Consider the following 27,901-nt stretch of genomic DNA (forward strand, 5'->3'; position numbering starts at 1 on the left):
CTATTCGAGTGACACCGCTGAGTGACCAATCGATGACATGCAGTCTGTTGACCTCACATTTTCAGATCGACTGGAACCTCGGGCCATCAGGTACTAAAAAGTAACAGCTACTACCACGTAATTGAAAACCCTAAAAGTCGAGTCGAGCTGAGAAGGTACTAGTAGAAGAGAGGCATTATATTTTCTGTGAAAATGGGCACCTCGTGGCAGAACACCAGATTTAAGGTCAACATTAAAGAGGCGATTCCGATGCTGGATGGCTAGAAATTTGCAACACGACTGTAAAAGGGAAACACTGAAATAGAAAGACAAACACGGGCAGTTTGTGAACAATGCCAAAAGGTTTGTTTTTTCCCCTGATTCCTTAAAGAAAATTCTCCCAACCTGTGACAGATGTTGTCTTGAGTCACCCACAGAAAACCTGAGACTGGCAGGCTGGTTGAAAACAAAACCAGCAGTACAGTCATAAATAATATTTGGCACGTAGAAAGTCATCTCAAAAGCAACAAATGCGTAGAAGACAGGGTAAAGAATGATCACCAGGTCAACTGTGTTTTCATCTGATAGCTTTTAAGAGGGCCGGGGAAGTTCAATTATTCAGCAATTTTTAAAAATGCAGATATTTTTGTTGTTTGTATTATTTTTTTAATCTCGTTTTATCTTGCCGTTTTTCTCACCCTCCCTTTTTAGTGTAATTTCCCATTGAGAAATTCTTTACTGCCGTCAGAGCAGAGTGTCAGAGGGCTTCTCTGTGATCAAAACAAACGGTTTCTCCTATCGTATTCTCTCTTCTTTGTCTGTTTAGATGCAGTTTATGTAATCCAGTCAGGAGGGGAAGCAGAGTGCCAAAAGCGACATACAAACAAACAAACAAACAGCATAAACAAACACAAGAGGACGATGATGAGATGGACGGAAGGATGATTTGCTCAAGCTGAAACGACAGACTGACACAAGATAACTGGGCTGACACCAAAAGTCAAGTTGGAAAGAGGAAGAGAAGATGACGAAAAGGAGGGACTGAGCGATGGCAGGGGTTCGATGGGGAAGATGTTATCCTGGCTGGTCGTTGTCTGAAACAACTCTTTGCACCTGTGTGTGTGTGTGTGTGTGTGTGTGTGTGTGTGTGAGTGAGTGAGTGTGTAGCTTCTCTCTGTTTATTGTCTGATTTGTGTTCCTATCGATGGAGTGATGTTTCAGGAGAGGGAATAAGGACGAGAGAGAAAGACGGGGAGGAGGGAAGAGGGGATTGAGGAAATCCTACCTCTGGTTTTTCAGTCAGCTAAATGTATCTGACTGCTGTGAGAGTCTCTGCTGCAGAATTAGCTTTATTTCATACTGGTGCTATTTTGTCCTCTCTGGGTCACTGTTTGCCTGCAACGGCAACTTTGGAGCACTTACGAGAGGACAAGTGTTTGTTTTATTGTGTGTGTGTGTGTGTGTGTGTGTGTGTGTGTGTGCGTGTGTGCTCAGCAGTTGTTTCAGACAATACCTTTGCCACGGACCTCCTCTCCATCCCCACCCTCGCTCGCTGTCTGCGTCCACGACCGTCCACTTAGCAAGAGATTTAGTGGCAAATCCTCTCCGGTGTGTTTCCTGTAATTTTCCGCTCTGTTGGGATATATTTGTATTTTCCTGTCAGTTTTTCTTCGCCAACTTCTCCTGAATGTTATCGGGGCTTGTACAGCGATTTGTTGAAGCATTTGTTAATAGTAATTGAGCGTTTGTTGTTAAGGGTTTTGAGCTAAAGTCTTTGTTACTCATACAGCATTGTTTTTCTCCATGTAATGCTACAGATACACACAGAAAGATGGGAGCTAGCAGGCACAACATGCTAGCACTGTATGAAATTATGTTTTAAGGCCTAGTCACACCAGAAAGTGACACAGCAAAACTAAGCTAACAGCAGTTAGCTAGTTACAGTAATTTGGTAGTTTGGGGTTTTTTTTGTTATTATCCTTTGTTTTTCTAGTGGGTAGTTTATTTGTTCTAAATATTATTGTTGAAATTTAGTTTAATAAATTAAATACATTGATTAAAGAGATCTGTTAGACGGTAAACTAAAGGTTTACTGAAAATACAGCTGTAGTATTTTGAAGTTTTCACTCTGAGAAACGCAAAGAAAAAGAATTGTGCACATAGTTAATAAGCTACAACAGCATGAGGTCAGCCTACGTTAAACTTATCCAGAGCTGCACCATTACAAATTGTCCTTAAGTCACTAAGCAGTGCTGCTTTCAAATGAAAACACCCATTACTAAATACAAAAATAAAAGATCTACATCCAGGGCATCAGGAGACTGGACGCTTGTTTCTACTACAGAAAAAATTTAAAAACTGCCCAAAAGAGACTAAATTCTCGGTTATCTCAAAATTTTGAATTGCATATATTGAAGTTTCGAGATGCATAACTCAAAATGTTGAGTTATTAAGACAAATTTTAATCATGGTCGCTGTTTGCAACATCCTTGAATTTTGAAGGACAACTTTGAAGAAATTATATCCATTGTTTGTTGACTTTGGAATAAAGGTGCAGCTGCTGTGATGGGCCAATGCAGAGGAGCAGCATACACCTGAGTTTGACTGTCTTTCACAAGTTAGACCCTGAAGTCAAAGATGCTGCAAAAAAACGGATCAAAGTTATTTGTCGACTCTCAAACTTGTTGTTGAGCTCAATAAAACAGGGTAGTCCAAAATGTAGAAGTTTAAGAGCACAGGAACAAAGGAGGCCGGACTTCCTTCAGTTTTTTGAAAGGGTTAGCGCTAAGTTCACAGTTATTCCATAAATGTTAGACAGCAGTACAGGAATAAATGCTCTAACAGGCTTCAGAAGAACCACTGTCGTCTCCCAAACACATCCTGGTGGCAACAGTTTTCTATCAAAGATCACAAGAGTTCAACTTGATTTAAAAAATTTGCAGATATCTTTCCAGACATTTGCTGTGTCAAATGTTGGTGTGACAAGACCTCCACCTGTACATTGTGTTCAACTTGGTGGTCAGTTTAGGAATAGGTAAAAAGTGTATTTTTGTTCTATCTCAGTGTTAATTAGCATTGTTAGCCTGTGGTTTGTTGACTTTCTGCCTCAGTTGGATCTATCTGTGTGTATCTGTTTTTCCTGTCTCCTTCATCAGCTCATCAACCAGTCTTTAAGGATTTGAGCTTTGTTTCATTAGGTACAACCTCTTGGCAGATCCACAGTATGTGCCAGTGATTGATGACGGCGGCACAGAGCGAGTGAGTTAAATGTTACTGAATCAAGTTGAATTCACTTTAAATTGCACTGAATCAAAGTGAGTGGCTGTAAGTGCGACACTGAACCTGTGGCGTCACCCTCGCTCAGTGGTTCCAAGAATCTGTGGGGATCAAATTTGACTCTTTTTAGCTCAGCCAAAGCATCCATCCCCGTGAGTTTGACTGTGGGTGTATTTATGCATAACGACTTCTCGTGTGTCCACGTGTATCCTTACACATTTATGTGTACGCATTTTCTTTTCTTCATCGAGGGCTATTTCTGAGGGTCAAATTTTAAGCCAGACTTGATCCGATAAGTTTAACACAAAATGGGCTTGATTTGTTTTTATAAAGTCAAATTTTGTTGCAAAAATGCACATGCAAAAATGTTGCACTCAAGTGGCTATCCTGCCGTAGCAGAGCTGTTGTTTTTTGGGGGGGTTTGTTTCTTTTCTGGTATGAAAAAGTTGAGAAAGCTTTGAAGTGTGTAGAAGTAGTTTAGGGTTTTACAACGTAATAGGTTTGTCAAATCTACCAGCCACTTTGGCGGGAAACTCGAGGTTACTCTCCTGCCATTCTAACAATGAACTTGAAGCTTTTTTAGTACCATTCCCGAACTCAGTCCAGCATCTCCATCCCAGCCATCAGTGCTTGTCCAGTATCAAACTCATCGCCCACTCTGCTGTGAAGTCTCTACAATCTCGCTTCAGCCTGTCTGGTCCAATTGGTCTTTCTCTAGGATGCTTCTTTAGCCTGTTTGTCACTGTTGGTATGTGTAGATATGTGTAAGTAAAAAAAATAGCTATAATAACCAGTTTCTGTCTAGATTGTCCACTCATCCCTGTCGCTGTTGGATAGATGCTGCTCCTAGAAGCTTCTTGTTGCAGTCTTGTGTTAGCTTAGCCTTTCTTCATAGTATCCCCTGAAACCTGTGGAAGACCTCCCACAGCAGGTTTTCCCACCCCGTCCTCTTCTCCGCCAGTAACTGTAGCTCTATTATCTCTTGATGTCTCAGTCTTTTAGCAGTAGATTAAACCTCTCAGCGGCTCTCAGGCTTTGTAGTTCTCAAGCTTTTCCTTAACATCTCTGCAGTGTTTGGTAGGTGAGGTCCTCGTCTTTTTTTTCCCTCCATCTCCAATCATATTTGCCAGTCATGATGTCAGCAGCCTACAAAGTGTCTCCGGTTGGACCTCGACGGCGAATCACATGATGCTTGAATATCCAGGTGTTTTGTTACAAGTGGGCGAGCTTAAATGGTGCTTTTCTAGAACTAGTGAAGTATGTAGTCCAAGAAGTGTTGGAACTTAGATTTCAGCTGTGACTGGGAGGTTTGTCAGTCAACCAGCTGTTGTTCAGGGGCACTTAGGAAAATTATGGAAAGTAGTGAGTCCACTGATCACTGGGACAGTTGATCAAGATGTTAGCTCTCTTCCCTGTTAGATTCTTATTATAGCTCTGCGGAGAGGCACCGAAATGTCTTTGCCAACCTACGCAGAGAAGGATGTCATTCGTACCCAGTGGTCGAGCACACCTCTCAGATTGCAACGACATAGTAACTGCCACAAGTGATCTTCGAGCAGAAGACAGGAAACTTAATCTGTTTTGTTTTGGGGGGTTTTACGCCAGTGAATTCTTTGTTTCTGTCTTGGATTTCGTCGTTTGTTCGTGCTTGCCCACTGGGTGTAAATCTGTTTTCGGCATATTTGGCATTTTCTGTACGTCGTATTTTAACAACTCGCACAACTGTCAAAGAAAAACGTGCTAATGTTTGCCTGCTTGCAGGCTGGAGAGACGTACCTCAAGCTTATCTACGGCTTCTAACGAATACGACTATGCAGAATCTTTAGGTCTTTGCTGCCGTAAGCTTTCTGGTTTCAACTTGCAATACAAGTTCTGTTTTCCAATCTCCTTTGAGCTTTGGTTGCGCGCAGGTCTGTAGAGAGCAACAGCAGGATTCATCCAGATATCTTGGCTGCACTCTAAGCCCAAGAACAGTAGCAGCCGGACCTGGAGTTCTTAAATAGTCGATAAATTCTGTGATTGGATGTTCCTGATGCTCCCTGTGTCCTAAATATGGACTCTTTGGATCTTCTCCACCTTCAAAACTTCCCCCTCCTCTGGGCCACCCGTGTTTTTGAGTCCTGGCTTTAAAAAGAAAACTATTTTCTTAATGGATGTGTCCTTTTTTGGCACCAATATGAGTTTTTATATTCTAGGACAGCTGCCTTACTGTCTCTAATCTTGTGTGATAAATTGACACTTCACAAATAAAAGCTGCTCTATTTGCTTGGCACTGATCCAGGATCAGGTCATCATAGCCCTGGATGATAAAGTAATAAATCACATGAGGTCTAACTGCAGATCTGATGATTGATAACAAGTTTGTAATAGTCTCATTAGGCTTTGAAATGAAGAAGGGTAAAACGAGAGCCAGGACGTGGAGGTGAAATCAGGTTAACTGTTTGCTTTAATGTGATCTTTGCAGTCTTTGCATTTCTTTTGTTATTTTTGTGAAACTTTCTGAGTGGAACCTACTGCTGCCAGTTGCGATCAGGTTATTCAGCTGGTTTTAAAATGTTCAGATGTCGAAAGATTGAGTGGGTTCAGAAAAAATGACCGCGGTGGTTTTTCCGTTGTTGGCTCGCCACCTTTAGCGTCAGTGCAACTTGCCAGTAGTCTTTACGGCTTTATCACATAAGGTGTGGCCAAGCATGCGGGCTCTTTTTCAGTGCTTCACCTTCCTTCAAATTCAGACTTTCTCACATTTACAGCTGAGGCTTTCCCAGCTCGGCCGCTGTTTTCTGCTGTTAGCCTGCTGGGATCAGTCCCGGGGAACCTCGTGGCCACGTTGCAAAGTTTCTTTCAACTTTAAAAAAAGAAAAATGGAAAAAAAAAAAAAAAAAAAAGCTGCTGCCGCCTGTCTGCATTGTTGTAGCATGAATCTAAGTGGAGGAGGATACATGGATAAACCTTGATGTCATATTAAAACGTCTGCTGAGGCGTTCAGCGAGCAGACTTCTCTGGCGAGCCATCTCTCTCTTTTTCTCGGGGAGTGCATGGTTGTGTTGTTGGTGTTTCTTGTCCCCCCCCTTACCCTTGCAAAGAATTTTTTTAAGAAAGCATGATATGACAGTCGCGGCGGTGGTGCTGATGATAAATTCCCTCCTGTTGTTGTTGCTGCTTTAAACGGCCTCGACAGCGCGAAGGGGCGGATGGATTATCTGAGCGCAAGGGCAGGTTCATCGCTTTGTCTGGACTGACAGATGTTTGGCCGCTGTAACCACCCGGTTGAACTTGTCCCAACGATCTCACATTAGTTGCTTGGCGGCAGGTTTGCGGCGTCCCTGTGGGTCGCAGCAGAGTCAACCCCGCCGCCATCCCCCCAAGAAAAGGAAGACGAGCAAAGAGAGCGAGGCTGTTCGATGGTAAATCCCCCCATTTTGTGTCGGTGTGTCGAGTCGATGATCTCTTGTGCACGTTCTGTTTTTCTACATCTGTTTTTTGGTAAGAACCCTCGGATTGCTGCCTCACTATACTGTATATAGAGAAATGCACACGTTCACACTCACAGCTTAAAGACATACTCATAATCTGCATTATTTTCATTTACTCTTTATTTTTCTGAACTTGAAAGATATTAGCGTTCTTACAGCAGTATATAGGTATGATTGCTACTCGGTGGGGTCAGGCTGAACAGACAGACGATGCAGAAATCTTTCGAGGGCTGCAGACCTTCCCCGTACATCAGGATCAGCCATGAGTTTCACAATGATGCCAAATGTTTTTCGGAGCAGAGTACACCTTTTAATCTCTGATTCCTCTTCTGTCTCCCCCCATCTCTTTCTTTGTACATGTTTTCTATTTATTTAAAGCAGAAATATATGGATTGTATCAAGCATGGAAAGGCAAACAGATGTTACAGTTGACAAAAACACAAAAAAATCACAGGCTTTTATTTTACAGCAGTATATTTGTTTATTCTAGGGACTTGTTTTCTCTCTCTCCCTCTATTTTTTTTTTTTTGAAAGAAATAAAAAGTCATTTTCATTCCTAAGCGAGTGTTTTTTGTGATCTTTTAACTCAAGCAGTCGGAAAGTCTATAAACTCTAAAAATATTCACCATTCAAGGTCTCCGAGTGTCAAACGGCTCAGCTTCTGATTTTTAATTATGCCACCCCGAGGGCTTGAGAATGTGGTTTTTTTAAATTGAGCAACTTTTTTTTCTTTTTTTTAAGTGAGATTTTTAAACCATCCACTAAATATTTCAGCAGTTTTTCTACCAGCAACGATCTTCTTAAATTTGATGGAGACTGGCAGATTCGACGGTCGCTTTTTGAGCGTGTTTATTTGAAGAAAATGGACTGTTTGACGTTAATCAAAGGCACGCGTTAAAATCTTACATCTGCCTCCAGCTGCAGGCTTGAACCGTCAACATTCGTTACTGATGCAGGAGATTTACTGTGCACTCACCACATCTGAGGGACATAAATCAGGGGATGTGGATATAAGATCAGATCCTATCACATTAAATTTATTATCCAAATTAACTGCGGGTAATTTTTGGCACAGATGCAGCGCAAACTATGCTACACGTCACCGATAATAATGTACATTTTCTGTACTGTGTAAAAGTCCTGAGCCAGCCCTCATTTCTTTAGATTTGAGTGCACACTTGAGTTGTGTGCACAGAAAACACGCACAGCTCAAGAGATGAAGCAGTGTTTTGTCTGCACATGAGACGACTTGGCAAAGAACAAATTTATTAAAAGCACCCTGTCATAAAAATGCATCATTTGTCCCAATTTCTTCAGTTAAATCTATAAAAATGTCCAAGATAACACAATCTGACACACATAAAACAGTATTTTTGCACCAACGAGGTGATTTCCAAACAGCTGTTAGCTGCATGGTGTGCAGGTGGCTGTGAAGAACACTTAAAAGTACCATCAGATTTTGATCGACCATCAAAATTTCCACCATCTGGAAATCATTTGATTGCCTTCATTTTTCAGCATGACAATGATCCCAAACGCATTGGCAGTGGAGTAAAAACACAAAGTGGAACACTATCAGTCATGGATTGGCCTCCCCTGAGCCCGGACCTCAGCATTATTGCAGCGGTTTTCATCTTGAAGAGATAAGGGGGGAGGGGCAGGCAGGGATAGCTCAGTAGGTAGTGTCTGCCCCATGATCGGAAGGTCGGGGGTTCGACCCCACTGAACGGCTACCCTGAGGTACCCCTGAGCAAGGTACCGTCCCTACACACTGCTCCCCGGGCGCTGCACTGGTGGCTGCCCACTGCTTCACTGGGTGAATGGGTTAAATGCAGAGGAGTAATTTCCCTTCGGGGACTAACACAACACACTTTACACTTACTTTACACTTTTAGGGGGGGAACAGACAAACTTTGTAAACATGTGGTTATTGTTCCTCCACCAGGTCAGGTTTACTCCAAAAGTGAGTGAATCCCCACAAACCCCTAAATTACAGCAGAAATAAACATGCTTACAGTCTCTGTAGTTATGCATGAATCATGTTTGTTGCCCTTTTCATATGTTTATGTGGTCAGTATGGCCTGCTGTCTGGATAACTGTACCAGCACCCTGTGCAGAAAACCCAGTGCTTCCCTTAAAGTATGAGATGGGTAAAGAAAACAGTATAAGCACTGGGTGACGTCAAGTGTCAGTAAATGAACTGTTAGTTTAGTTTGAGCCACATGATCACCTTTAAAAGATGTTTATCCTCTTCTTTGTTATACACCACTGAATCCTGCTAACCAGCCACAATGCAGTTAAATCTTCTGTTTTCAGCCCGCAGCATCCTCGCGTCACTGCGTATCTGCACTGCATTCAATTAAACTCTTCCCTTTAGTTCACATTGCCTCTTCAGCGTTCCTTTATTATGTACCCAACTCCTCTGAGAAAACAACATTTACCACATGGTATAAATGTCATTTACAATATTCACGACAATAAACACTTTAATTATTCTGGTAAATCTACGTTTATGCTTAAAGCTCACTGAAAAGATGCAAACAAACTTGAGTAAAGCCTCAAAAGATCCCCACACCGTGGGAAACCTCCAGCCTCTGCTCCTCTCAGTTCCTATAGTTACTGTTTTCTTGTTTTTTGTTTACGTCTGATTACAGTCTATACCTCTAATCTCTTCTTGTTGCTACATGTTGGCGTGAAACGCCTCTGATTTGCTCCGCCATTGTCTGCCATGATATCAACGCTCCCACAGCGAGGGATTTAGAAATGTGTTCCCACCTCCCGACTCCCGCTGAGCTCTGAATAATGAAAGCGTTTGCACACATTTGTTCCACAATCACATCGAGGGCTGCTCGCTGATGCCGCCGCTGATACACTGGGTCATATTTCAGGTTTTTTTTTCTTCTTCCTGATTCTTTGTAGGAAATAAATCACTTAAAAAGTCCTGTGCCTGACAAACAGCAGTGTTTTGTCTTGAGTGAATAATTTATTGTCGCCTGGAGTCGCTGGCAGTTTGTCTCAGTGTGCTCGGGATGAAAGATATTTTAGGAGCAAACTACAAAAAGCCGGCATATAAATAAATGCCTTCCTGCACTGTGTTAGCCTGAGCTGAATTAACTGTCCTCTCAGGGAGATGTGAGTCGGAGAGCAGGCTGTGCTGCCACACGGATGCAGTTAGGTCCATAAGTATCAGGACAGTTTGTTGTAGTCAGGATGTGATTGAAGTGCAGACTTTAATTCAAGTCATTGTACAAATAAACTCATTTTAAACACAAGGATTGTTTTTAATAGTTGGATGAAAATCTTTTGCAATCAATCACAGCCCGAACTCTAAAACTCGGGAGCATCAACAGATGCTGCGTTTCCCCTACTGAGATGCTCTAACAGACCTTTAACTGCTGGTTGGTTGTGGGTCTCTCTGCCTTCAGTTAGTAGCTAAAAAGCTGCTCTGTTGGTTTGAGAGCAGGTGACTGATTTGGAATAGTTTTGTTTCTTTATCTTGAGAAACTCAGGAGTTGCTTGAGTGAGGTGTGCAGAGACTTCATCGTCACTAACTACTCAAGACCTGGTTTTACTGGCTCGCATATGTGCCAATGCCGTAACAACGCCTCCACCATGTTTGACAGGTGGTGTGGCGCACTGGAAACAAGTTCATCTTGGTTTCATCTGTCTGGACTTCCTGTTCCTGAGTGTAACCAGTGGTTTGCACTTGATTGTAAATCCTCTGCATTTCCATTCATGATGGCATCTCTTGATAGCTTTGGCACATTAAAAAAACACAAAGAAAACCCAGTTCGCCTAAATTGTTGTGCTTTATGTGGTCTTGTAGTCTTGTAGAGGTACAAATGTACACAAAAGAAGTGGCATGTTGCTGGGACACACTGGGATTAAGTATTCCCTTCCTATGGCTTCGTGTCACATGAGTTTGAGGCTCGGCAGGCTCCAAAGTGTGGTGGACAATCTTCCCTGAAGACCAGTTATTAACGGTCACTGAGAGTCACACGTGGCACACAATCACCTTAAAAGCACTGAGGAAGTTTCAGCACAGGGTGGAATTAAAATGTCTCTCAGCGTCTCGAGCACTGGTTTGCCGTCTCTGCTGTGGATCCAGCAGCACAGAGTGACAGCAAATCCAGGAGTTGGCAGTCCTATTGTGGCGGCTGCCGGGCCGCGGCAGGCCTGTTCGTGACAGCCGACACTCACCGGGAGGAATGTCAGCCCCCACCCCCAGATAAGTTTTGACAGCTGTAAATTGAGAGAGGGGCGTGGGGGTAGGAGGGAGGTGAGCTGCTATTTTTATCTTTCATTCAGCCAGGCCTGAACCAGAGAGAGACAGAGACCCCCCTCTCCATTTCTCTCACTTCTCCAGAAGGCGACGACTCCTTCTGGATCTCTCCTTTCTGCCTGGCTGGAGAAACTTCTGGAGACCCGACCGAGGCATTAAGACCCGGAGACGCGGCCGGTGTGGAGGAACATATCTAAACCCAAGTGAACGAGTGCAGACTGTAGAGTGAAGAAGAAACCACAGTCCACGAGGCCAACATGGCTCTGCTGTGCTACAACAAAGGCTGTGGGCAGAAGTTTGACCCCGACAAGAACAAGGATGGTAAGATCCTCCTGCATGTGTCTGCTCCTTTACTTTAAACCTGTTACAGCGACTCTGGGTGATCCTGTTATCAAAGACCTGGAGCTGAAGTGGAAGAAGACTGGGTGTGAGATGACGCTTGTAGGTTTCTGAAGAAACAGAATTTCCTTCATGATGATGATGATGATGTCTAAATTTTCAGCCACCGTTAAAAGGAGCTCTGCACTTTTATTTTGAAAGGGAGTACTCATGAATAGTTTTACTTTAATGTAGTGTTTTTGGACTCGATTCAAATTCAAATTGTGTGCAGAAAACATGAACAGTGTGCTCGTGTGGGTATTAACCTGTGATTGTGACAGACCGACTGATCACGCTCTGGTTTGCGTGACATCAAATAGAAGTTGTGTCCGTGCTAGAGAGACGGTCTAGTCTGAGACGGCGTGGCTGAGAGAGACGGCCATCTTCCTTCCTTATAAGGGACACACAGCACCTCCACACTGCAGTGACCCTGTGAGCAGCTGGGATCTCAGTGAGTGTCTATATGCAGACTCATGTTGTCTTTATCTCCACTTTAAAAGATTCCTGCCTCTTCCACCCGGGAGTCCCCATCTTCCACGATGCACTGAAGGTAAACTCTCCTCTTAGAGGCTGACTCGAGTGGGAGAATAAAACTCAATGCTAATCACATGTTTGTTTGTTTGTTTGTGTCTCCAGGGCTGGTCCTGCTGTAGGAAAAGGACGACCGACTTCTCTGAGTTTCTCTCCATCAAGGTAACACAAGCTCAGGGTCCAGGCTCCAGAAGTGTTTGTCATAGTGAAATGACCAAAAAAAGAGAATAAATTAGGAGAAAACATGGAGCTCTTTTGATGAATGTTTAATCAGGTGGAAGCAAAAGCAGTGGAGTGAAACCTAATGAGAGTTAGTGCCAGGCATTTCCAACATTTATTTTAAACCAACTGAAACCCCAGTGTTGTAATGAAGTATGATACTTTTTCAGCCATTAAAACACGCTTAATCATGCAGGACAGAGAGGTTAGCTCTGAATGATGAGTGAGGGCTTAATTAGCGGGAAATCTATGTTTGTTTTATTTTGAAAAGCTGCTGCCCATTTATCAGGATGAGCATGTTTCATCTTCAGCCCAGAACATGCAGGTGGCATTTAAAGATGAAAAGTGCAGGCAAAGACGTAAAAACCAATATGGGAGGTTGATTTAGCCACTGAAAAAGATAATTACACAAAATAAATACACAAATAATTCTTCCAGACAGATCCAAGAATGAACATTTATAGTTGCATGTACACAATATATTTAATTGGTCTTTAACATATGGAAGCTCGTGTCTGCCCGCAAGTTAAAATTTCAGATTTTCAGGTAATTTTCAAATTACCTGATTTTTTTTTTTTTTACATTTTTGTGACAGAAACAATCTTCCACACATTAAAGATCAATGAAAAGTCTCAAAAACAAAAACATGGATACAAAAACATTGTGTACTTTCTTTCAGCTGTTACTAAATACTTACACACTCTGTATCAGTATCATCACTTCTGCCCTATAAGGGCAAAAAAAGTACATTTTGAAAATCTACTGGATTATTTTAAAAGGTAACAAGATTATGAGTCTAAAATGATGATTAATGTGTTAAGTTAGTTAAGTTAGAGTTTCTGCCAGTGAAAAAGACGTTAGCAGAAGTTAAAATTTCAGGTTATCTTGAAATTATGAAGTGGTTATCCTGAAATTTCCACTTACTAACCTGAAATCAAGATTATGGTTATTTCATAACTAAAAAGCTGGAAAATAACTATTTAAAAAAAGAGTCTGGCCAATAGAATTAATACATCTTTAAATCGCATCCAGAGCTTCGTCATCCAAAGCATGACTGAAGTGACCCGTGTGGTTTTGAACGCAGGGCTGTACCCGTGGGCGCCACAGCGACGTGAAACCCCAGGAGCCTCTGAGGCCCGAGGTGTCGTCGGATAAGGGCGAGATTAAATACGCCGACGGCAGAGAGATAATCTATCACGGCCCCAAATCTGCAGAGATGCTGCAGAAGGAGAGACCCAGGTGTGTGCAGTCAGCTCTCATTTATATCAGCATCCTCCTTTTTCTGATGCACGTGTGATCGCTGGAGTTTGTCAGATTGTGTGTTTGTCCCTCTTTGCTTTATCTGTGCGGCGAAGTCATGGGGGGGAGGTCACGGGGGTCACGATGAGGTCGGCTAAGCGTGGCTGGAATAAATAATTCACTGCATAACTCTTCTGTGTTAAGCTCATGCTTGTGTATGTGTGTGTTCAATTCTCTGTTGTAACGTGTGTGTGTGCACAGTTCAGACGAGCCCATGACCAAACTTCCCCACAAGGTGTCGGCGTCGCTGGCTCAGGCGCTGGAGAAACTGGACATCAGCAAGAGAGGAGAGAACGAGAAGAAAGGTACACAAATGCTCACCATTTAAAAGAATCACAACAAATGTTTACTTCAGGGTTGGGCAACTCCAGCCCTCACAGGCCGGTGTCCTGCAGGGTTTAGATGTGTTCTTGATCCAACACAGCTGATTTAACCTCCTCAACATATCTTGAAGTTCTCCACAGGCCTGGAATCTGAAGGCTAGACTGTCCCATTTCATAGCCTCGCACTTCCGGCCTTCTAATGTGTAATGTGTATGTGTTAGTCACCGTAGGGAAATTACTCCTCTGCATTTAACCCATTCACCCAGTGAAGCAGTGCAGTGCCCAGGGAGCAGTGTGTAGGGATGGTACCTTGCTCAGGGGTACCTCAGGGTAGCCGTTCCGTGGATTTGTTGCTCATGGGGCAACAACTCTACCTACTGAGCTAGTCCTGTGTGGGCGGGTCTTCAAAAGACCCGCCCACGTAAACTGAGAAGGCCGGATCCGAGTCACACCGGCCCTTGAGGCCTGGAGTTCCCCACCCCTGGTTTACAGTGTTGTTTCTTTAGGGGTGGAGAAGAGAAATTAAACTTTAAAAACAGCGACAGACTTCAGCTCCATTTTAATCACTTTTTGAACTCTGATAGAGTAGCTTTGCATGATTCACAGTTCAAAATAATCCCTGTGCTTCCTGCTTTGAGCCAACCTCCTTCTGGTTGGTTCTCCTTCACAAACAGAAGGGTTGAACGGGGAGGTGGGCGGGCTTCTGAAGCCATGTTAGGGATGTCTGTGCTGACTGATGTCATACAGACCCATAAGCAGTCTGAAGTCTGACCTTTTTCTGAGGGTCAGTACTTAAATGTTTCATACACACTCACTGGTCACTTTATTAGGTACATCTCGTTATCAGTGGGTTGCCTTCACAGCTTCTTTAACTTTTCGTGGAACAGATTCAACAAGCTGCTGGAAACTTTTCTCAGAGACTTTGGTCCATTTTGATATGACAGCATCACAAAGTTGGCGTGGTCTTCTGCTTCAAGGTTCAGCGTGTTGTGCGTTCAGAGATGCTCTTCTGCGTAGTTTGGTTGTGACGAGTGGTTATTTGAGTCGACTGATCTTTCTGCTCAGGTGTCAACAAGACATTTTCTCCCTGTGAATTGTTTTTCCCTGGATTTTCTCTTTCACATCATTCTCTCTAAACTCTAGAGATGTTAGTGTGGGAAAAACCTCAAAGTCACTTAAATAAACTTTCTTCAAAACAATCAGCTCTGCATTGAGACTTTTCTGAAATCGGGTGCGTAAATCTTTAAACGAGGCAAAGTAAGCGAGGCGCTGCACTCAAATCGATAACAGTGAAAGAAGAGTCGACGTGTATTGGAAACAGTTTGAAATATTGATGCTACACTAGCAGGTGTTTCTCATTCAGGGAAAAGTGAACTTTTCAGATTCAATTAAAGTCAGATTGAGCCGGTAAGGCGGGTTTATTGGAGAGCGGATTCAGGAGTGCACGTGTCTCAGTCTTACTCCAGATCAGAGTGATACAATGAAAAAATATTAGGAATGCAGTCTCTCACCGCCCTCCACCACCTCAGCAGCAGCTGTGTAAGCTTCACGTCATATTGGATGTGACTGCAGCACCGAGTGTAGTTTTTTCTAAGTATGTGCTGCACACTTCCCGTTTTATTGAGACGTTTCTGAAAAAGAGAGAAAAAAATGTCAGCACACTGAGAATAGTTTGACCTCAGTGCAGCACAAATCAATACGTCAAAACTGCGTGCAGTCTCACTGCTCTGTTAGAATTATTATAAAACTTGGACTTGTTAGTGTCTTATCTCTGTGTTTGTTTTTTCCAACAGAGAGTCAGGCTGTTATTTGTGGGACCCGCTGCAAAAACGCAGGATGCAAAACAGTGAGTGTCTCTTTGTCATTTGTGTGATTTAATGCCTCAATCTGAGCTTAAAGCTGAGACTTAACCCCTTTTAAAAGATTCACACTAAAGTAGTCATCATAATACACACATGTGGCAGTTTTCTTAACCCTTTATTACACAACATAGTGGAGTGGGGTTGGAGCTTTGTAATATATAGGATGGTTGAAACAACCCAAAACGTGACCCGGCCCCCTCAGATGCACCCAGGCAGTAACGCAGCCTCACTGCTGTGCTTTGGTTTGAGTTCAGTCCATCAATCTGCTGCTTCAGCCTCTGTAAAGTTTATTAAGGGCGCCATCTAGTGCACAAAGCAGACAACAACACATATCAGCTGGTACTAACTGTAGCAGCTCCTTGTTTCCTCAAATGTAGAGAAAATACACAAAAGTAAAGCCTCCAAACATGTGACTGACTTTCATATTTACTAGAACTTTATGAAAAATGCTGCTTCCTTATGGCTACAGTATGTTACAGGTATAAGAGGCGCTGTTTGCCCAATGATTGCTTTTTAGTTTTAGATGGACTAGTGAATGCAAGGCTTCTACCTACTTTTATGTTTTTTTCCTTTTGCAGTATAAAAATATGAGGATATCTGGGATTACTACAGTACTCCTAAGCACAAAACTATACATACTGTGCTTGAAAATAAATTGTGCGTCAAGACGATGATAAAAGTGCAATAAGATGGAGTCGGTCTGTAATTGGTTATCAGTTATCAAGTTGGCAATTACATGCAACCTGTTTGTGATAATCAGGCAATTAACTGTGATAAATGAGTGAAAATGGCTAATTTGTTGCCATCTGCATACACAGAAATTCATACTTGAATCCAGACTGTGGACAGAACCTCACAGATCTGAAACACAAATTTGTAAATAGCTGCTGCAGGATGGCGATTTAACTGCCAGATGACATTGGTGTTTGGCAGTCTTGACTGTAAACTGGAATATAACCAGTTGGCAGCCAGCTGAATCCAGTCACCTACTGCAGAAAGACGACTCAGACTGATGGCAAAATGCTGGTGATCTGTCTGCATTTATAAATTGGATGGTAGTTATTCGCAAACCTTAACCAATCTCTCTGAGCGTGACTGCAAGTGTTTGGAGACCCGTCACCTTCCACCACTTGACTTGTGATCAAAAGTGTTTACCCAAGGGTTGAGAGTGCAACATCATCATCGGTCGCCAAAGATGGAGGGAGTGAGTGGAGAAACTGAGAAATGAGCGGTGACACGCACATCACTTCTGTGTTTTCACATCCTTTTGAACTTTAACCCTTTTAAATGCAGTAAAACATCACAGTTCACGAACCACACCAAGCTTTCATGTTCACATTCAGTTTGATCACATGATAAAAGCACACTATCTCTATGTAGGTTCTCAGTCATCCAGGTAAAGTTAGTCTAAGGACCTTGGAAAGAAAGCTACTGGACTGGAAACTCCTTATATAAAAGCACAGAAGTATAAATACTGAAACCACCAAGTAACGCATACAAAGGCGACAATTCAAGTTTAAGGAAAAAGAAAGAGCCTTACTTAATATTTAATAAGTGTTAATTAAAAAAAAAAAAAAGTCCTGACAACTGAAAACTACAATGGCGCGACCTTCGATATAGAAGTGATCATGAAATCATCGGATAATGTCTTCAAATCTAAGAACATGAAAAGAAGACAGTTTGATTTCCTTCATGGTCACCTATAGTTGGACTAAAAGAAAACTGCACAGTCACTAAATCATCAGTATTCTCGAGATGTGAGAAGACAGATATTATAAATACCATGGAGGACCAACAGATTAGTCTTGGCTGAAATCGAGCCAACGACGTCACTGAAAGGGCAGAAATCGAAGCTACTACTCGCATACTTTGACTGTCATAAGGCAGATAAAGATTTCCTTGTGTACTCACTTTTATTTAGTCATCGTTTTGTTGTTTGTATCACTATACTGTTTTCGTCCAAAAACCAAAAAAGGTTGTTGATGAAATGAACTCTAATGGGAAGAACTTCAGGAACAAAAGTCTGAGGATGGGATCGATGTTTATTTATGAAGTTACTATGATTCAGGAATGAACTGATGACCTTAACTTTAATTGCTTTATAAGGAACCTGATTTAACAAACAGTGCTGACATAAAAGGGAGCTATCCTTTCACTTCACCCTTCAAGGTCTTTGCCGTTCTACTTAAATATGGCTGAACACCGGTTATTGGACAGAAAATATGATATCACTCTTTTAAAAATGGAAGAAAACTTAAGATTAGACATCATCTTTTATGCCTAAATCTTTAAAATTATCAAATGTCCCCCCAACTGATCCAACGGTCTTTACATTGTGTGCTATGTTTCTGTGTTTAGGTCTACCAAGGACCACAGACCGACATGGAGGTCTGCACCCACCATCCTGGAGCTCCCGTCTTCCACGAGGGGTAAGAACAAAAACTCTACACTGCCACTTGTTTACCAGAGATAATTTATTATTATTTTTTAACAAAAACAAGTCTAATCCGCTGTAACAAAACCGTAATTACATTCTTTATTTGCATAGCTCGTATCAAAAACAACAATTAGCTGACTTCTACAAAGGAGGGACGTAAACAAAACAAAACTGAAGGCCGTGCACGCAAAGCAAGAAACATAAAAGTGTCGAGATAAGAGAGTTAATTAAAGATTGGTAATTAAAGCAAATCTGCAACATTACAAACAGATTTTAGGAGTAAATAAACTGCAAGCGCTGCTTTTAAATCACATTAAGTGTAACGCTGGGCTTCCTACTGCTGGGCAGCTTTCCTAACAAAAACTGAATTAGTCTCATTTCATGGGGATCACGTAGGGTTGTTGTTTCCAGGATGACACGGCTTGTTTCATACAAACTGTGACCATTTCTTTGTATTTTCTTTTTTTGTTGTTGTTTAGGTACAAGTACTGGAGTTGCTGCTGCATCAAGACAACAGACTTCAACGCCTTCCTGGACCAGAAAGGCTGCACCATGGGGAAACACCGCTGGGTCCCAAAGCAGGTACATGCACCACCTGGAGAATGTACTAGAGAAACTGCTGGTGGGACACCGGGGATCGGATCAAAGTTTGCAGAGAAAAAGGAAAACAGATCTCAAGGGCTGACAACAACATCAAAAAAAGCTTTAAAGTGACCTATTTTTGCGTGCACGGTTCACTCATTCGTCCTTTTGATCACTATAAAACAAAGACTTGAGTGGGAAGATTTATCTGTGATAGCAGACAAAAAACAAGTCAAACTTCAAGTCGAACGAATCATGTTTACCACAAATTCAAATGGCCTTGAAGAGAGCTAAAGCAATCCAAATACTCAAACCAGGACAGGAATAAGGTTTCTCTCTGTCATTGGGTTATTTTGATTTAGATTTGATAATTATGATTATCAGCCTTTCGAGTCACTCCTTGGTCGCGCAGCAGAGTCTGGCTGTGCAGCTCACCAGTGTGTGTGGGTTCACGTGTGTGTTTGCAGGACAAGAAGAAGGTGGCGTGTCGCTATGACTGGCATCAGACTGGCAACAGCGTCGTCGTAACCATTTACGCCAAGAATGCAAACCCAGAGTTTTCCAGCATAGAGGCCAACCGGACTGTGGTGAGTGTAACAAAACAGACGGTGTACAGCGTATGTGGTTGGATCTAGTATGACTTTGTAAAGAGACAACCTCATTAATAAGCAGCTTATTCCAATAATTTGTGGTTTTATTAACTGTTAACAAATCAAGATTCAGCACAGGAACAGGCGTTAATGAGATTTAGCTCAACTTCCTGTTGAGGTGCAAAAATGAGTCATTTATTACAATCCTGCAACCCTTTCTGAGATTGTAATGATTTTTAAGAGGGTCTATGATGCACATGTTGCTAATTTATTAACCACAATAAGACGGCAATGTATATGTTGTGTATTAGAGAGTGACTGCATTTATGTAACAGGTTTTACTAAATTACTTTTACACAACAGTTTAAGCTCATCAGTGCTTTAACTTCCATAAGTCAAAGAGATGCGTCATAGAAAAGTTGCACTCATTAACACAGACTGACCCACAATCACAGCAAACTGTCACCAATCTGTCTGCGAGTGAACACAGCCACCCTCAGCATCAACATGACAACTTGGTTGCTGCAACTTCTTGAAGTCCTTCATTGCTAGCAAAAGAAATTTGATTGGTCCTTGTATGCTGCACAGTGGCTGTTCATTGGTGCTAATTCTTTAGAGTGAAGTGAACTCTACTGACTGAAATAGACTTGACATTATAGAGAAGCCTGCAGGATAGCAGCCCTCGACTCTGTGACCTCCAAAAACACGTTTCTGGCGACTTTATGAGCTCAATCGTTAGTTTTAGGTCATACTGAACATACATGAAGTTAAGTTTGTTAATAATAATAATAATAAAAAGATTAGCAGCACCGTAGCAATTAAAGAGCATCGAAAATCAATGAAACTCAGCGACATGTGGCGACATAGGGTGAAATAACCATTATCGAAAAGCTTCTCTCAGCTCTGAGGCGGGTGACCAAAGTGACTACGAAGGGGTTCTCGGGAGAGTAGTGTAAATGTGCATTTTTGACCGACTGTGAGCAAAAAGGCGATGTCCAATAACTGAACTGTTAGATGTGGACAGGGTTGTACTCTACCTTTGATTACGGAAGTCGAAACCATCGAAAAGGGACAGACAAGCCAAGCTTCTTCAAGCTTTTTACTAATTTTGCTAAGAAGTTCTATTTTTAACTTTAGTTCCAGGACTAATAATCAAGGTCTAACTCAAGATTTATGCAGTACGACCTACACCGTTTCTCTGTCTTCTGTCCTCTCTTTAGCTCTCGTGTCAAATCCAGTTTGAGAACAATAAGATTTTCAAGAAAGAGTTCCACCTCTGGGGGGTAAGTATCTGCTGTCTGCTGGGAATTACCTTTCCCACTTACACTTGGTACATTTGAGCTCATGTTCAAAGATCAGTGAATGAACTGAGGTTTGAGGATGGTGGGCACACAAAGCACCCGACTCTTGTTTGGCAGGTTTTTCTGGCTGTGGTTGGAAAAAAGTATTTAGGAGAGAAAGAGGAAGATGAAGACTTTGTGTCCGACTAACTACGCTAGACGGACCTTTCCTCAGCAGTGGAGTGCTGTGAGCACCTAAACATAATCTGAAGTTTAGAAATAAGTAATTCAGTTGCAACTAGAGTTTCTTAAAAATATAATCGTGATCATAATCATTAGCATATGCGGTGGTTAATTAGTTATCAGTTCACACGTTTCTGATGAACACATTTAAACTAGATTGCACTTGAATGTTGTCCATCCAAAGTTTGAATTTCTCTTACCTGCAGGTGATCAACGTGAAGCACAGCTCGGTCAGTATGGTCCCATCTAAACTGGAGATAAACCTCCGCAAGGCCGACCAAGTGGCTTGGGGCAAACTGGAGGACCCGAACTACAAACCTGAGCCTGAGCCCGCAGATGACCCGTTCATCGAATCCAACGAGTCGCACCAGCCCAGTTGGGACATCGATGATGACGACATCAGTGACTCGGACGAGGAGTGGGCCTATGACACGCCCAAGAATAAAAAGGCCGAGAAGGACGAAAATCAGAAGAAGAACGAGGAGGAGGAGAGGCAGAAGTTAAAGAGGAAGGAGGTGGAGGAGGAGATGAAGAGGGCATTGGAGGAGCGGATGAAGGCGGAGGAGGAGAGGAAGAAGCTAGAAGAGCAGAGGAGGCAGGAGGAAGAGGAAGGATATGAAGACATGCCAGAACTAGAGTGAGAAACTGCAGATTTCTTTGTGGTTTAGAAATAGAAAATCAAAAGAGATTTTTATAACATAGGACATATTTATTTCTGAAATAATAATTATTAACTACAAACCCCAATGAGACGTGTTTAAATGACCATGATATGGAGAATGATGTAAAGACAAAACTGAAGAAATAAAGTTTTCTATGTCAGTTTCTACTTCTAGATTTGTGTTGGGGGTGTTGTTTCTTTTTGTATGTGTACCGACTGGTAGCATTTCACCACTGTTGGCTACATTCATTACAGATAAATAGCTGGATCAATGTTATAAAGACTTGATATCCATCACAAGTCCCCTGGGCTTTAAGCAGAAAGATTAATGATTTTTTCAAAAGCCTGTAATGAATCATTAGCTTATCCACTGGTGCTGTAAATAAAACAGTTTAGGTCAGACTAGCCTTTAGTTTATGACTCATGCTTAAATTGTATTTCCACACTTTGTTTTCATTATTATAAGCCTATTGTACATCTGTGAGAGCAGCCTACACAGTATTACTCACTGACTGGCTTTACTACAGCCAAACAAAGAACATACAGCATGTGGGCTAATTGTTTAGAGCAAGCGTGGCTAGTAAACAAGATGAGAAAATATCAGCGGCAGTTTTCTGAGTGAAAATGCCTCCTTGATGCCAGAGTTTGTTGGAGAACAGCCAGACTGCTCGAATAACCACTGGTCAAAACCAAGGTATGCAGAGGAGCATCTCTGAACACCCATATCTTGAAGCAGATGGGAAGCAGAAGACTTCCCAGAAGTCGGAGTTACTTCTGTCACCTAAGAGCAGGAAACTGAAACTACATTTCACGCCGGCTTGCTAAAATTGGACAGTATAAGAAAAATGTTGCCTCATCTGATGAGTCCCCAGTTTTACTACAACAAGAAAGCATCATTCTATCCTGGCTTGTATCAAGCTGCTGTGGTGTTGGTGTACTATTAGAGGATATTATCTAAACACCACAGTCTTACCTGTGTCTTGTTGTTGACCATGTCGATTCCTTTATGACCAAAACTTCTGGAACTTGTTCCAGCAGGGTAGCACATCATGTCACAAAGCTAACGTCATCTCAAACTGGTTTCTTAAACATAAGTTCACTGTTCACTTGGATTGGGATATGTCCTCCATAGATCCAGATCTTAATAAAATAGAGCAACTTGGGGATGTGGTGGAACGAGAGATTCACATCCCAGATGTGCAGTGGATAAATCTGCAGAAGCTATGTGTATGCCATCATGGACCAAATGTTTCTAAGGAATGTTTTGAGTACAGTGTTGAATCTATGACAAGAAAAATTAAAGTAGTGACGGCCAACGGGGGTCTAACCCGGTGCTATCACGGTACCAACACCTCGATTAGCGCAATCCTTTGTGCCACAGAAGCATGTTATTGTAAAAAGATGCTAAAATACAGAAATTAAGAAACTCCTCCAAAAACTAAAAGATAATTTTAACTATGCACAGACATCAAAGTCATTTATCAAGTGTAAAAATATACATACAGCCAGAAAAATCAACTTTCAGGTACTGTGTCACTGCTTAAGTGGGTAGATAATAGTGAAAATACTATTTAAGTCTTTACCTTTAGTTGTGACCTACTTTGATTAAAGCACACCGAGAACTTTTCTTAACCTGGAAAATAAACACTCGAAGGCACAAGAGCAACGCAAATCACACGGTTACTAAATAAAGCAACACACAAGATTCACACTTCAATAATTCATTTAATCTCCAGAGGGTTGCACTGACTTTGTTTTTGTTACAAACTGCACATGATAACACAATAAAACACCTCGCAACGTACAAGGTCGTGCAACATCTAGTCTGGCTTCCAGCACTGTCTCAATATATAGGCTGTTCAGAATCAGGGGTGCGTTCACAAATGTCATCTATGGAATACTGTTGCACAAACATGGCAGAGTGTTTGTAATCTGTGGATTCATTTCAGTTCCTTTGCTAGCATTTTTCTTTTCAGCTTCATGTAACTCCTTTGGAAGAGTTTCAGTTTGCGACATCAGAAAAAAAGTTTAAAAAACAAACGCTATAAAAGAAAAAACAAAAAACTAGGAGATATTTAATTAAGAGCAATAAATAAGCAATTACTTGTCCCAAAATGGCTTCCATATATTATGTTCCCCAACATCTTTGCGGTAATTTTCAGCACAACACAAACCAAATCAAAAATTATACACAAAAATTTCACCAAAAAAAAAAAAAGGCTCAACACAAGCTGAACAACTTCTTTGTGTTAGTAGTCTGTAAATAACACTGGATTATATTTTAAATAACTTTGGTTTGAAGTTAGAATAAATTTAGTATAACTTTTTTCTTTTTTTTCTTCTTCTTTGGGATAGCGTACCAATTGGGGTAAGGATGTTTAAATGACATCGCTGTGATGGTAAAATGACACAGTCACGAATAACATTGGTGTCAAATGGTGTTGAGCTGCTGTTGGAGCAATTGTACAGCCACGAATGTAATAAACATTTGTGTATACATCTCCATATATTCATCATTTTTTTATGATTGGTTACATATATCACACTTTATCGAAACACTTATGTCCGTATACATTTTTCATAAATAAAAAGATTTCATTCATCGATTAAAAAAAAAAAAACAACCCTGTAAACACGTGAAATCTTAGCGTACACACACACACACACACACATACACGTGATTACCCCCCCAATCAAGTTAACCTCTTGATAAAGTGCAAGGCAAAATACAGTAAACTTTGAAATATATGACATACAACAACTCCTGCATCTCAAGTGCACGTGAGCGCCATCGCTCAATCACGCACACGTTATTGTATGTCTCATAACCCACAAAAGTACAAACTTGGCACAACACCACGAAAGCCTCTAAGGTGTAGAGCGTAAGCTGGCACACTATGGATACAGTAGCACAATCCTACATCTACAACGCCTCACAGTTATTCTGTCTGGTAAAGGAGTTTAATAAATGTGGAAAATGACGTCCGAACTCAACAACCGAGCACTTCTGTGTAAATGAAGCAAAGCTGATGCAGAAACAACTTTATTTTAACAGACCTGAGTCAAAGTGAGATTGTGAATGTACATTTTTGTCCATTTTCTAGTTTTCAAAGCAGTTTAGTTATAAATTAAGAATATGTAGGCTTCATATGAAAAAACATCTAACAACCACTGCATCATATTGCTAGCTTGAAATAGCTAGCATTTCATTTTGTTTTAATTTTCTTCCTTCCTTCCTTCTTACATTCTGACAATCAAACACTTGCCAGTAACTATGTCTCATGGTATAGTTTAGCCCAATAAATGTGAAAATTTGAGTGTAAAGAAAAAAAAGTATAGCTAACTTGTACTGTAAGATTAAGCTAGTGTTAGCTAAACTTGCATTAAAACTTAGGTAAAGGTTAGCTAGTGAATGTTCTTTATTACATCCTGGTAGTAAAAATTGTGACATTTTATGAAATTCATTTTTTTTGCTAGGTAAGAGAGATGTTTTATTATTATTGCTGTTTACAAATTTAGCTTTGCTTCTGAAAAAAGACGGAAAATGTCAAATCCTGCCACAAGTTAGATTTGATTGCTTAACAAAGAACGTGCTGTTTGAGTAGCAATTATCGGATCCATTGCCACGGTCTCTTGTAGAGATGTACTGGACTAGTCGGCTTGAATGTTACTGCAATTCCTAGTTGCACAGAAATACTTGTGGGTTGAAATGATTATAGGATTTTTTATGCTGTAATTGATAGGAGTATTTGGTGGTTTAAAACTGATATTCCAACATATTTGTCCATTCTCTTTTCCCTCATATTTATTATTAACTTTTTTGTGTGTGTGTTGATGGATCATGTATTTCACTTTTAGGCTAGTAGGAAAAAGAAACAGTAAACGGGTTAACAAATTTCTGGAGTATTGTAAAAGAACAATTTTCGATTTCAGGGATTTCCAAACAGCAGAACAACAATTTAGGTACTCAAATAATACACTATTGATACATTGCTTGACAAAATTTACAATATGCAGGGTGTAAGTATGTAAGTAAGTGTTTTGTCTTTTTTTTTTTTTTGCTAAACTAACTCCTGCTTTTCAGTTAAACTCCAACCAGTCTGGCTTAAAACAAAAGTAACATTCACAAATGTTGCTGGTCTGAACAAACACACAAAAAAAACCCAAAACTTAAATTAAAAAACAAAACAAAACATCATTTTCATGAGGCAATATCCACTGTGAGGCGAAGGAAGGCTAAGTATGCATGCGGGGACACACATAACAATAGTAATTGGCTTGATTATATGCATGGTGGCCAAAGAGTTTGTCAAAGGGGGAAGCAGCAAAGCCAGAACAGCTTCACAGGTTACCATTGGGAAAATAAGATATACAAAAAAATAGATATACATTTTGTAATGTTAATAACAATAATAATAATAATAGCTTTTAACCACAACAAGGCAAAGTCAAATATCCACTGACTCTTATATTACATATACAATCATGAATATGGCAAAGTATTAGTAATATACTGAGTAGCTGTAATGTTTTATTTGTGTGCATCCTTGATGCTTCCTCCTTCTGTAAACGCATTTACCAGACACTACCAAAAATATCTGCTCTTATCAAGTCACTTCATCTGGTACTGTGCCTCATAGTGGTTCACAGAACAACTGAAAAACTGCACAGTGGGAAGAAATATTTAACTCCCACATAAGCCACATTTTAGACCTCGATAATAACCAAAAGAGTGTACTTTAAAAATCCCACAGTCAGATCTTTTCACAGGGCTGAATGCCAGATGAAATGACTCTCAGTAAAGTTTTTATTTTCGTTTTGCACCATGGCTGCATAGCCTCGGACCACACAAGCCACACAACAGCCTATTAAGAACCACTTTAGAACCACAACAATAGAACCTCTGTAAAATCATATACGATTTATCATTTAACATCATCATTATTCACAGGTTAGTACAAGTACATTCCTCAGTATATTTTTTTTGCAACATATAAGAGATTCTCCAGTTCAGTAGACGGTAAGGTCGAGATGTTTCAGTTTGTTCATTTTGTTGATTTGTTGCGTCGGAGTTCTCATAGCAGTAGCATCACGGAATAAATACTCAGTCTTAATCAACGTCTAAAGGCGATTCAAGAAGTTCAGAAATAAAACAATTAAAGTTAAAAGATTGTAACAACTTATGATTGTACATATAAAATAATATGGCTGAACTCAACATGCAAGGAGAGCACCACGTAAACACATTTCTTGGTCACGGAAAAAAAAAAAACGTAAGCGAGGAAGGACGTTGTTGCTCCACGCCTGCCTTGATTTCAGTTTGATTCGCTGCTGGCCACATCTACCGAACCAGAAGCAGAGCGCCAGTGGTGAAGCAATGCGATGCAAAGCCAGGGCCCTTTGGAAAAGATTCAACAGAAACAGGGAGGAAAAATAAAATCCCCCCCTCGACCCACGTAAAAAATAAAATAAATCCTATACTGGGAGGAAACACCTCTGTCAAGCCACTGGGCATTGTGGTTAGAGGTAAGGGCAGGAGGGGTGCTCCTCACACCTGGTTTTTAGAGTAACGGGGTCGGTAATAAAGCACCTCGTGCAGGACTTCAGTTGCCTGAAGAATCTGCCTCAGTGGTCCCGCCTTTGATATCCCAGGTTCCTGTGGAAGAAACAGAAAACAATAAAAACCTGCCCCTGCTTAAAAAGACAAATAACTGGGTGTTTTTAAAATAAAAGCAGGCTGAAACCAACTAAAGCCTCTTCCTTCAGTTCTTGGAGTAAATTGCTGTTAAGGACAACAGGACCTTGAACAATGACAGCATCCCCCGCCTCTCTTTTTGTTGCTCACTGATGTGTAATTGAAGAAAAATGCTAGCTGCTGTTTGTTTGGCAAACTTGATCCTTTGTGGTCTGTTTCCAGAGTTTGATTATGTGATTAAAATCAATTAAATGGTTTGCCCAGCGGGAGTAACCACTGCAAACAAACAAACAAAAGAAAAACTCTAAATGGGCATGACTGACTCAGTATAGCTGTAACCGATCCACCAGAAAATGATCCAAGTCCTGGAGACATGCAGAACCCTCTCCTCGTGAAAGGGTCATTTTTATAGTTCCATGGTGGGCACTGTGACTTATATACATGACAGATACCAAGTGAAGAAAAAAACGATTAACGCTTCCATTTATTGCACCAAAAACCCCAAAAACGTATCCGTCTTTCAAATCATCCTCACAGGACAGGACCTGTTCACTCCTATACTGCATGCATCAATTTTTATTTGGTGTGGACGTGCTTGCGTTGTTCTAGTTTGTATTAACACCAGCCAATTTATAATGAGGAGATCAAATCAGGACAGGATCAAATCACTGATTATGAAAAGATAATAGAGATAAAAGATGATTCATTTTGTGTTTTTCCTTACTAGGTTTAAAAGCCTGAGGTCAGTCACTGTTTAGTTTTGCTAAACCCAAGAAGACAGAAAAAGAGCT

At 41.0% G+C, this 27,901-nt stretch overlaps 3 protein-coding genes across 9 annotated transcripts in view; 2 read left to right on the forward strand and 1 right to left on the reverse strand.

Moving 5' to 3' along the window:
• The window catches only part of si:ch211-200p22.4 (phosphatidylinositol-binding clathrin assembly protein), a 107,336-nt gene extending 100,048 nt beyond the window's left edge, over positions 1-7,288 (forward strand). For all 3 annotated transcript variants that reach the window (XM_031726944.2, XM_031726943.2, XM_031726942.2), the window contains one exon: positions 806-7,288. In XM_031726944.2, coding sequence (XP_031582804.1) covers positions 806-820 — 15 coding nt within the window. In that variant the 3' untranslated portion in view covers positions 821-7,288. The remainder of the gene's footprint in view (positions 1-805) is intronic.
• A 3,461-nt stretch (positions 7,289-10,749) lies between these two features.
• Positions 10,750-21,798, forward strand: zgc:92429 (uncharacterized protein LOC445063 homolog). Of its 2 annotated transcripts, XM_031726945.2 has the most exons (12): positions 10,750-11,007; positions 11,095-11,331; positions 11,889-11,938; positions 12,025-12,081; positions 13,223-13,377; positions 13,639-13,742; positions 15,554-15,606; positions 17,981-18,051; positions 18,539-18,641; positions 19,109-19,228; positions 20,452-20,514; positions 20,961-21,798. In XM_031726945.2, exons 2-12 carry the CDS (start codon positions 11,268-11,270, stop codon positions 21,393-21,395), a joined length of 1,275 nt encoding a protein of 424 aa, XP_031582805.1. In that variant the 5' UTR covers positions 10,750-11,007; positions 11,095-11,267; the 3' UTR covers positions 21,396-21,798. The 2 variants fall into 2 exon arrangements, with proteins under 2 accessions (XP_031582805.1, XP_039463870.1); XM_039607936.1 differs by having other exon boundaries at positions 10,750-11,331.
• A 1,322-nt stretch (positions 21,799-23,120) lies between these two features.
• Positions 23,121-27,901, reverse strand: part of si:dkey-172j4.3 (diacylglycerol kinase delta) — an 89,832-nt gene continuing 85,051 nt past the window's right edge. For all 4 annotated transcript variants that reach the window (XM_031726940.2, XM_039610058.1, XM_039610060.1 and 1 more), the window contains one exon: positions 23,121-27,071. In XM_031726940.2, the coding sequence (XP_031582800.1) occupies positions 27,019-27,071 (53 nt within the window). In that variant the 3' untranslated portion in view covers positions 23,121-27,018. The remainder of the gene's footprint in view (positions 27,072-27,901) is intronic.

The sequence above is a fragment of the Oreochromis aureus genome, linkage group 3 (assembly GCF_013358895.1).
Source record: "Oreochromis aureus strain Israel breed Guangdong linkage group 3, ZZ_aureus, whole genome shotgun sequence".
Classification (NCBI taxonomy): Eukaryota; Metazoa; Chordata; class Actinopteri; order Cichliformes; family Cichlidae; genus Oreochromis; species Oreochromis aureus.